At 38.1% G+C, this 10,887-nt stretch overlaps 1 protein-coding gene across 3 annotated transcripts; it reads right to left on the bottom strand.

Moving 5' to 3' along the window:
* Positions 1-6,249: 6,249 nt before the first annotated feature.
* Positions 6,250-9,981, bottom strand: LOC126593672 (ricin B-like lectin EULS3). Of its 3 annotated transcripts, none has more exons than XM_050259773.1 (5): positions 9,742-9,981; positions 7,602-9,628; positions 7,378-7,500; positions 6,674-6,902; positions 6,250-6,501 (listed from the first exon to the last, which is right to left on the bottom strand). In XM_050259773.1, coding segments are annotated over exons 2-5 (1,053 nt in total). In that variant the 5' UTR covers positions 8,301-9,628; positions 9,742-9,981; the 3' UTR covers positions 6,250-6,499. The 3 variants fall into 3 exon arrangements, with proteins under 3 accessions (XP_050115730.1, XP_050115729.1, XP_050115731.1); XM_050259772.1 differs by having other exon boundaries at positions 7,602-9,609; XM_050259774.1 differs by having other exon boundaries at positions 7,602-8,970.
* Positions 9,982-10,887: the final 906 nt, after the last annotated feature.

The raw sequence follows: 10,887 nt of genomic DNA, 5'->3' as shown, positions 1-10,887 counted from the left end.
AATTGAAGCATGAAATTAGAAATTATGTAGTGGACAAGAGTGATCAAGCATGGCATGGAATCCAAAGGGAATTCTATGTGGTTTGCATGGCAAGGAATGCAAGTTGGGGTGACAGATTTTTGGGCTGTTTTCTTCATCTTTTGGACCATAATTCTTCATATTCTTGGCCTCTTTAGTTCTCAAATTCGTCCATCCACTTGGCCCATGCATTTGCTATCCGTTCCAAGCCCGAAACATGCTCCAAAGGCCTCCAAAATGCATCTTCTTGCATACTTTGTCCATAAAATCTGAAAACACACGAAAATGACTTTAAACATTAAAATAACTAAGGAAACACGACATAAATGCACAAGAACAAGCCAACTAAGTCGCATAAATGTGCTCCTATCAGTTCCCAAGCTGGATCACATTTAGTAACTCCACTGGACATCTTAAACGTACCTATATTTATTTTTCATGAAAATTAGGCAATTATTTTTTGGCCAAAAAATATAGTAGTGACGGAAACATATTAAATAGGAAGTAAAGAAAATAGGAAGTAAAGTTATTCTATAGAAGAATTAAATAGGAAGTAAAGAAAATGATTGTAAGAATTTAAGTAATTATAAAAATAATATGGAATAATAAAACCTAATATTAATGAATAATAATCCAATTTGATAATAAAATAATAAATAACATTAAACATATTAAAATTATTCTAGGGAATAATTATACAACATTACTTAATTACTTCAAAAAATTAACATGCAAGTATTAATTGGTTCTTAGATCACATGCACGGGTCCACACAAATTTTGTTGTTGTTGAATAAATTACAATAATATAAATATAAGTTCGTAAACTAACCTTAAATATGGAACCCTTTGTGTAAAGGCCAAATAGAATCTGCGTGGAGCAACAATAAAATAATAATTACACAAATGTAACAAATCTGGAACTTTCGATGTCGTACGTAGCAGCAAAACCTCAACGATCCTCTATAGCTTGCCGTCTATGAATAAATGAGAGAGAAAGAAGGTATTTAACATTTAATTTGGAGTGGCGCGAGCTGCAGATCCATTTATTCAATTTGAAGCTCTGAAATGGCTTTGGAATGGATCTGGAATGGCTCTGAAAAGGCTAAGGGAAGAAGAAGAAACGAAAAGGTGTAATAGAGGTTTTTCAATTTTCGAAGGGTCAAAAAATTTGTGATGATCTGATACTCCACCTCTGAGAATGTGAAAGAATATCACGCGTGGCACACGATTTTGAATCTTGATGAAACCACCATTATTTTTGTCTTGTCAAAAATTGTACAAGTTGTAAAAGTTGTCACGGTTTTGAATTATTTGGATGCTCTTTTTTTCTCACACGCCACCACACACGCACACAGAGACCACACACGCACACAGAGACCTCAGTCTCTCTCTCTCGATCCTTCTCTCTTATCCCTTCTCCTTTCTCCATTCTCCCACACACACACACACAGAGATCTCTAGATCCTTCTCTCTTCTCCCTTCTCCCACACACACGCACAGAGACCTCAGTCTCTCTCTCTCGATCCTTCTCTCTTATCCCTTCTCCCTTCTCCCACACACACGCACAAAGACCTTAGTCTCTCTCTCTCGATCCTTCTCTCTTATCCCTTCTCCCTTCTTCCACACACACGCACAGAGACCTCAGTCTCTCGATCCTTCTCCCACATGGCATTCTACTCCTCCCTCGCCTTCCTCCTCGTTTGCGTCTTCCGCCTCGTCAGCACCGTCTCCATCTCTCGTGACCTTTACGCCCTCTACGCCCTTCGTAGTACTCCGTCAACGGCATCATCATCACCATTTAAACCTCGTCTTTCTCTCCATTTCTCTCGGTGCAGCTAGGATAGTGGAACCCAGGAACTCTCCGACGAGGCCGTGACTGTCGAGGAACTTTCCGAACACCTCCGACCATTTCACGGTAAACGAAAATTATAAAAACATTCCTCTCATCTTGTATTTCATTTTGATACCTAGATCGGAGTCTAGGGTGCTCTTTTACAGTTGGCCGGAGCTATAAAAGCTCCGGCGTTCTTCTCCGATTCGCACCAGCCTAAATTTTCGCGATATTATCGGTAATATCGCGATATTATCGATAATATCACGATATTTGGATGATATTTCAGTGGATATATGTGAAAATATCGGTGTCTCACAAAAACGATATTATCGGCGAAATATCGCCGGTAATATCAAAATTTCAGACATTGCTTTTGAAATAAGGTGTATATTTTCCCTACATTATTTTACTTAAATATAAGTGAAGCAATTTTTGGTAAAAAAAAAAGGGACATTGATCTAGATGCTTAGTTTTCGAATTTCTTAGACCAAACAACTAAGACTTTTAGAGATTTGATCAAACTATTTTTTACAATTTTAATTAATTTACTAATTAATCTCAAATTACACAAATTGTCATTATAATTAATTTACTAATTAAATCCTTTATATAACAAATTCCTAAAATCTTGCAAAAGAAGGTATTGTTATTTTATGTCCCCTTAATTCAATATATTTCAAAATGAAAAAAAGAAAATAAAACTTCTATAATAACAACGAAAACAAATGTTGAATTGTGGGTGTGTAAAGAAGCGATGGTTTTGTTAAATAAATAAAAAAAAATTGTGATAGTGTAACTATCACATCCCCGCCTTGGCCCTCATCACATCCTGAGCTCGACTCCGTCGTAGCACGATGTATTGTCTACTTTGGACCCTGACCACACCCTCAAGGTTTTGTTTCCAAGAACTCACATGAGAACTTCCCAGTGGGTCACCCATCATGGGATTGCTCTCACTCAAACTCGCTTAACTTCGGAGTTCCGATGGAATCCGAAGCTAGTGAGCTCCAAAAAAGCCTCGTGCTAGGTAGAGATGAGAATATACATATAAGGCTTACAGGATCCACTCCCATGTGCGATGTGGGATGTTACAATCCACCCCCCTTAGGGGTTCAACGTCTTCGTTGGCACACATCCAGCCAGGGATTGGCTTTAATACCAAATTGTCATATCCTGGCCTGGGCCCCCACCACATCCCGGGCTCGACTCTGCCGTAGCACAATATTGTCCTCTTTGGGCCCCGACCACGCCCTCACGGTTTTGTTTCCGGGAACTCACACGAGAACTTCCCAGTGGGTCACCCATCATGGGATTGCTCTCACGCAAACTTGCTTAACTTCGGAGTTCCGATGGAACCCGAAGCCAGTGAGCTCCCAAAAGGCCTCATGCTAGGTAGAGATGGGAATATACATATAAAGCTTATATGATCAACTCCCCTGGGCAATGTAGGATGTTACAGTACCAATGCTCCAAATAATATTACATACATGATATTACATTGTTGGTATGTTATTGGTACATTATATAATCCAAATTTGTGTACAAATTAGTATTTTTGATATGTTATTATTATTTTTTTAGATATATACCAAGCTACAATATGTTTATATTATCATAATTTTGGTGTGTAAAGACCTAACGGCAAGTTATGTGTAACACTAAAACCTATTGGTATGTTTCAAGCCAATATGGTTCATTTCAATTCAGCTATGTATATTTCAATTTAGTAAGCATACATTTAATTCAATATGATTACGTTTTAATTTGGCATAGTTATGTTTCAATTTGAGAATAAATTGTGTTGGTACATGGTAAATTTCAATTCTAACATACTTGAATTTCTAGAGACGAAAATAAAAAATGAGAAATAACTATTAACGACAATAGTACAATAATGAAGAAAAAGTTATAAACAATTTTTGTATAAAACAAAGTGACAAATAATTTAGATATGTTTAAAGTTCTTAAATATTTTAGATATATATTTGATTATTATATTTCATCAAATTAATCTCAACCCTCACTACATGTAGTTGAATTCTTAAATTGAGGAAGAGATGAGACTCCGTAAAAATAGCAATAAATTAATTAAAATTATTGAGTGCATTTTTGACATAAAAATGAATTTAAAATGAAATTGAAAAACACTTGAATTAAGTTAGAGTTGCAACTCTAATTTTTCATCAATACACAAGAACAAAAATTAGAGTTGCGACATCGATACATTCTATGGAGATCAAATAATTGGAGAATAGAAAAATGTCTAGGTAGTCTTACATTTGTTTCAATGTTTGATAAAATTACAAACTACTTTCGAAAGCGTAGCCAAATGGGCACTTGTTTACATTAATATTAAGTTGAAGGAATCAGAGTCAAAATCAATTTGATGAATAAAATGTCTTTGTATTAGGCTGCCGGAATTAGCAAGTAAATAACTCAAAAGTAAACACTAAAATAGAAAAAATCGGAGTTGCAGTAAAATTCATTTCTGATTTTCTAGAGACAAAAGGGTAGTTTGTAACCATTTATTTTTTATTTTTTATTTTTTTATATGATAGAAATGAGAAATATAAAGGAGTGAAGGAAGGTGTTTTGATGACTAGGCAACAAAATTTGAAGGCCTAATCAGAAGATAATCTTTGTAAAAAAAAAATCAGATTTAAACCCTTCTAGTAAAGTCTGTTAGGATTTATGCCCAAAACTTAAACTTTCGTTGTTCATCTGTTAGTAGTCTGCACGTGTAGCTTACATTTGAGGATAAGATGGTCATTTCATCCATTCCATTTCATCACTTCCATGGTCTCCATTCAGAATGCTGAAATTCTCATTTCATCCTTTGCCTCCATCGGAATGTGGAAGCCAAAAAGCAATAGGATTCGTTCTACCAGCATATTAACTAATTGGCTTCTTATTTGCTCTGCTTGGTTCTTTTTTGTTGCCTTCTTCCTTTTGAAAACCGTAGACATAAACTCCTATATATCCACTATATTGTCCCCACTCTAATCCAACCCAACTAAGGAGAAGGCCGACTGGAAAAAAAGGAAAAAAAATTTCAAGCAGAAGACCACACCAGGTGGTTACGAATAAACCATTTTCAAAACAGAAAAAATCACATTAAGCTATCAAGATTGCAGCAATATCTTAGTATTTTGGTGCGACATCATCCTCTTCTCTTAGCCATCGAAGTGGCTTTTCAAACACAAACAAACCTTTGATTTCAATCAAATAATTATGTTTGTGCTTTGGAATTGGGAGCGTCATTAATGAGGATGATGAAATGACCAACTTAGCCTCACACATAAGGCTCACATTTACGCTACTAATAGAGGAAAGACGAAAGTTTTAATTACCCTAAATCCACTTAACGACTTGTTCCAACATTACAAAGAGGAGAGAAATAGCAAATGCCATCAAGTTTAACTAGATCCAACTTTAGTCCACGTCCAGACCGATGTCTAGGTCCGATATGGATCGTGCCATATATGGGTCCGAATTCTTACGAGTACACGAACACTCCAAGTTATCCATCCTGTTTCGTTTTAGGCATCTTTTTCTGGGATTCAATCATGTACAAATAGATGACGCTTGTAGCTGTAAGTGTAACCGCACACAGCGACTAATGGTGGCTGTTAAATCATTTTTTGAGAGGATGGTGGCTGTTAAATTATGAATAAACAAGATTTCTTTGAGCTCGACTCTGGTTAAGTAGGAGGCTTTTTACATGCATATCATATGACAACAGAGCTCAAAGTCGGTCTTCCGTACGTTATCCCAATTCAAAAGACAGAATTAGGAGAAGCAGATCTCTGTATAATATTTTTCAGAAGTACCTTGTAACTAAGATTTTCAAGTAAAACGGTAAAACGGAAAACGAACACATCCCAGAGCATTGACTTCAAAAGGGAAAAGTATTCCCGAAGGATGATACACTCGAAAAGAATTCAAAGAAAAGACAGGCCCGACACTCAGTAATTGTAAGATCATCTTTCTTGATTCAACACCAGAACTTCTCATACCTTACAGAGTCTAAAACCATAAATATAAAAATTTACTAACCTAAATGGGTAAGCATCAAATTTCAATAACATCTCGAGTCATGTATCTTCACTGATCTGTCTGCATGAGTTCCTCGGAAACTCTTTCAGTCACAAGACCTTGGTTGTGGTGGTTCAACCGAACCTTGGGAACCATTGGTTTAGGAGAGATTTAGGCAACCCAAGCACATGCACTTGATCCATAATCAAGAGCAATCGCACCTCAAGAATTCAATACTTATCTTTTACACGCTACATCAACCTATGCCTTTATGATTGGTACCTCGAGGTGTAACTAAAAGCATCCTAAGTAAAGAAACAAGTAATAATGACAGCGAACAAATTTAGGCATTGCAACAAGTTGTTCAAAAACAGTAGATAATTATTTCAATAGATTATAATACATAATCAACTCTTTGCTTTCGCTAACACATTATATGTATGAGCCACAGTTGTAGTAGTTGACACTTAATCATACATCAATAGTTTCAAACATCATAAACATCAAACTCAAATCCCTCACCATGAGAACTAGGAGGAGTCTTCCAAACTTAATACCTTTTTAAGCATGCGATGTTGTAATAACTCATGGCAGCATTACTGCAAAAGGATCCTGCATTTAGCATCATTAAAAGGGAATGAAATTAGTTACTAGGAATCTTATGACTTAATGAGAGATAACATTGCTTGGGAAAACCGTTAAGCAATCCAAAGATGCAAGTAAGCATAATGAAAAATTTGCAAGGAAATTGCTTGGTTTTTCGAGTTATATGTAGAAAACTTACAGTGAGGTACAATCTTCCATCTCTGGTTATCTCCTTTATTTTTATTCCACAGGACTATGGTAGTGCCATCATGAACACCCCCAGATTTCTTGTCACCATGAAAAGCATCCACATTAAGGTGAATGTTATTAACCATCCTAACAGTTCTGAAACCGTCACCTAAGTCCGCACTCTCAGTCCACAGCATAGACTCATCAAGAACATCTGGATTATAAGGTCTCAGCTGCACCTGCAACATGAAACAAGACAGACTTAGTAGTGATAGTTTAAAATTCATAGCATCTCTAGGCTCCACACCAAGCAATGAAAGATTTTAGAATCCAAGAAATATAATTTGCATGTGCACAAGACTGGAGGCACTGTGAAGAAACTTTTTCTTCCACTTATAAATTTCTTTTTTTTTGGCATAGAAATTGGTACTTTTACAAGTCTAAAACACAGAGCAAAGCATACACCAATTAAAGACAAAAATGTTGGGCAGGAAAAACAAAAACTTAAAAGAGAAAGGCTTTGAAATTCTGAAGATTTCCTTCCACACAGTGTCCAAGTGGGGTATTGATGGTGACATATTAAACAACCGCTAGACCTTCAATATTACTACTAGCAATGGCAAACAAAATACATGGAACCATAAAAAAAGGCGAATCTTGACAAGTTTCAACAACATTCAGCAAATTATAAAGTTTTGGAAACAAGAATCATACAGGCTGAGTGGCTCCGATGGAATGCTTGAGGGCGTGGCCAGTGGCTTTGTTGATGAGAGCAAAGGAAGGGAAGCGCTCTTCGTCCTTCACTTGTGTGCTGTACTTCTCGTCTTTATACCACCGCTGCAATCAATCCAATCCAGAAATTAGCAAATCCAATAACATTCACACACAAGGAGAAATAATAAATCAAATGGAGGGACGGAGAGAGAGAGACTAGTGACCTGGAAGTCATCGGTTGGTTGGTATCGGGCAAGAATGACCTTGCCCTCTCTGATGCTGAGAGATAAATTGGGGTCGGCCTTTGAGAAGATTCTGAAAGTGGGCTTGTTCGAGAGGTAAGAGTTGTGGGGAGAGGAAGAGGGCAAGTGAGAGGTGTGATGGGTTTCAGTTCCAAACTGAGGAGCAGGGGATTCATGGTGAACTTGATGAGCAACATGGTGTACGGTAACAGGCCGTGGGCTTGGAGTAGCTTGTGACGATGGGTAGTCGTAATTCTGTACTGGTGGCGCTGGTGGTTGGTGGTGGAGAAGCCCTTGGGATTGGGAGGGTGGACTTGGAGGTGCATAACCATGGGAAGAGTGGGACACATGGCTCACACGGATCGGTGGTGGTCTATCTGCTTCGTAGTATGAAATCGGTGGTGGTTGATCTTCTCTGTAGCAGGAAGGTGGTGGTGGTGGATGTTGATCCTCTCCATAGTAGTAAGGCCTTGGAGGAGGTGGAGGTTGATCGTCTCGATAGTAGTAAGGTTTTGGAGGAGGTGGAGGTTGATCCTCTCCATAGTGGTAAGGTCTTGGAGGAGGTGGAGGTTGATCAAAGGGAGACAGCGTAGTTCCCGGTGGCGGGTAACTCTGTCTTTCTTCATCGTCCCTCTGATCATGATGACGGTGATGGTGGTTTCTTTGATTTGGGAATTCCATTGCTCAATGCTCTGATTTTTTCTGTCGGTATTTTTTGTTGCGGACTTCTGTCTTTATGATATGCTTTGAGATTTTCAGCAGTGGCGAGTCAACAGTATCATTATCATTATGCTCCATTATGATCAATTCTTGCTGCCTGGGCCATCCTCTTGCCAGCCCACTGCGCCAGCGCGGTCTGTGTCAGTTCCCACTTCCTCCTCTTCCGCTGGTCCATTTCCTGACATGGCCCCAGCCCAGCGCCCCAGCCCAACTCCTCTGAACAGCGCCCCAGCTCTCTCAGCTCGGCGCCTCTGAGCCGCGCCTGGGCCACTCCTCCTGACGTCAGCCCAGCCGACAGCTCCTCTACCTCTTCTGCTGACAACCCACGTGCCGGCAGCCGCAGAACTGAGATTATTCACTGTGTTCTTTTCGTTCAACAGCTTGTAAGGAAAGATGGCAGAACTTGTTACTTTTGCTGCCGAGGGGAAGCTGACGAGGGTGGCTTCACTTGCCGAACAAGAATTCAGTCTTCTCTGGGAAATCAAAGGAGAATTCGCATGGCTGCAGCAATCATTGTCTATGATTCAAGCTATGCTGCGGGATGCGGCCCAGCATTCGCAGAATCGGGGCCATAAGTAACGGGAAGTGATCTTCGAATTCACTTTTTCTTCTTTACAGATATTTTCTTATTCTTATAAAGAAGAATCAATGCATATATAACGGGAAACGTCAAACATGCAAAAGAAAAATGAGAAAGTAAGAATCTTTACAAGAAAAGCGAATGAATTAAATTGGAACAACTGTTAGTATAAATTGAATTCAATATGCTATTTTCATGTTTTGTCTGAACGCTTCGAAGTAGCCGTGCATCTCCACTGACTAAGCTACATTTTAACTGGATTTGGTTGTTTTTTTTGTGGTTAATTTCAGATTACTATCTTAAAGTTTATTGATTTTTAACATTTCATACATTAAATTCTTTTCGATCCAGTTTGATACATAATTTTAGAACTTCATAAATTTTCCGTCAAAATTTTCGTTAACTGACATGGTACCATATAGATAATAACTAGACGAAATGTGTCAATCTGGCTCACGTAAATATTAAAAAATTAAAAAAAAAATTTTTATTTTCTTCCCCAATTTCTCCACCATCGCCTGTCCTCTCTTTTGCTCATGGGCCATTCTCAACGGCCTCGCCTACCTCCACTGCCGGAAGATCGTCCAACGCGATATCAAACGCTCGAATCTTCTGATCAACGCGAGGAACTAGGTCAAGATCTCCGATTTCGGAGTCAGTCGGATTCTGGCTCAGACCATGGATCGGTTGCTGCAATCGAATTAGGGATCTAATTTTTGCTTATTGATATTAGTTTCAAACACAAACTCAAACAAATTGAAAAACCCACTTTCTAAAAACCCCAAAAACCAAAATCGAGAGAAATGGGAGGAAGATATTGACCTAGAAACATGTATAGCTTGATGGCGTGGTCGACGGAATCGGAGTCAAGGCAGGTGGAGTTGGGGCTGAGAGCGAGAGCCACGGCCCATGACGCCATTGCGGTGGGGTTAGCCAATTAGAGGGGTAGAGGAAAGGAAAGAGTGGAGCTCTTCTTTCTTTATGAATCAAAAAGGTTGTGGCTCGCTTAATAAGAAAACTTTAGCTATTAATTTAAAAACAAAAAAAAAAAATCAAGTCTTCTTCTTCTTCTGCCCCCTGTTATCATTTGCAGATTATGGTTGTTGGGTGGTGGTGGGCGGCGGCTCGTTTCTTGGGTGGTGGTGGTTTGGATTGGGAGGACCAGATTATGGTTAGGGGCTTATGGGCTTTGAGGGAGGCGGAGAGAGGAGTGGAAGGAGTGATTTTTTTTTTTTTGTTTTTTTTTTTTTTTAATAATCACGTGAGCGTCATGTCATCACTTAACAGAGTCTCTGAAGAAAAACTTAACGGATGTGCAAAAGCGTTTCAAAATTACGCCTTTAGGTACCAAACTAGAACAAAAAAATTTGATATATGAAATGTTAAAAGCCAAGAAAATTTATGAAAGTAAATTGAGATTAACCTTTTATTTTTTTTATTTCGGCAAGAAAAGAAAGGATGGCTTATGGAATTGCCAAGTGTCTCAAAACTTAATTTATCAAATCAAATATGCTTTTCAAAGACTGAAAAACAGTCGTTTAAATCTCTTTTGTAAGGTGTTGTACATCACTAATGAGAGACTGCATTTTCACATTCGCACACATCTCTTCACGTTTGATAAATTTTTAAATAAAAAATATGAAGAACACAAGTTGAATGACGTGGAACACATGTGGTAGTTGGCTAACCTACGCTCTAATACTATTAAAATAGTTAATGTTTCTTTATAAAACCCAATGGAAATGTTAGTAGTAGTTCAACTCATTCTAAACCACTGCATGGTTTAGTCCATCACCTACGTGAGACTTTGACCTTCACATTTACACATAACCTATTAATGTAGCGGATTTGTAAGCAAACAAGTGAACAACATAAATTAGGTGGCTTGAAGCATCTTTAGGCATTGAGATTTTGAAAGATCTAAAAAATATAAAAAATTGAGTTATTATCACAAATGGTCCCTGAAAT

This window comes from Malus sylvestris, chromosome 12 (genome assembly GCF_916048215.2).
Source record: "Malus sylvestris chromosome 12, drMalSylv7.2, whole genome shotgun sequence".
Lineage (NCBI taxonomy): Eukaryota > Viridiplantae > Streptophyta > Magnoliopsida > Rosales > Rosaceae > Malus > Malus sylvestris.
The sequence above is the reverse complement of the archived record's forward strand: the minus strand, read 5'-3'. Positions and strand labels throughout refer to the sequence as shown.

Excerpts from the sequence above, each read along its gene's own strand:
- LOC126593672 (XM_050259773.1), bottom strand. The coding sequence starts at position 8,300 with ATGGAATTCCCAAATCAAAGAAACCACCATCACCGTCATCATGATCAG. Across the intron at positions 7,501-7,601 it reads AACCAACCGATGACTTCCAG|CGGTGGTATAAAGACGAGAA; the intron begins GTCACTAGTCTC and ends GATTGATTGCAG. Across the intron at positions 6,903-7,377 it reads CCATCGGAGCCACTCAGCCT|GTGCAGCTGAGACCTTATAA; the intron begins GTATGATTCTTG and ends TTCATGTTGCAG.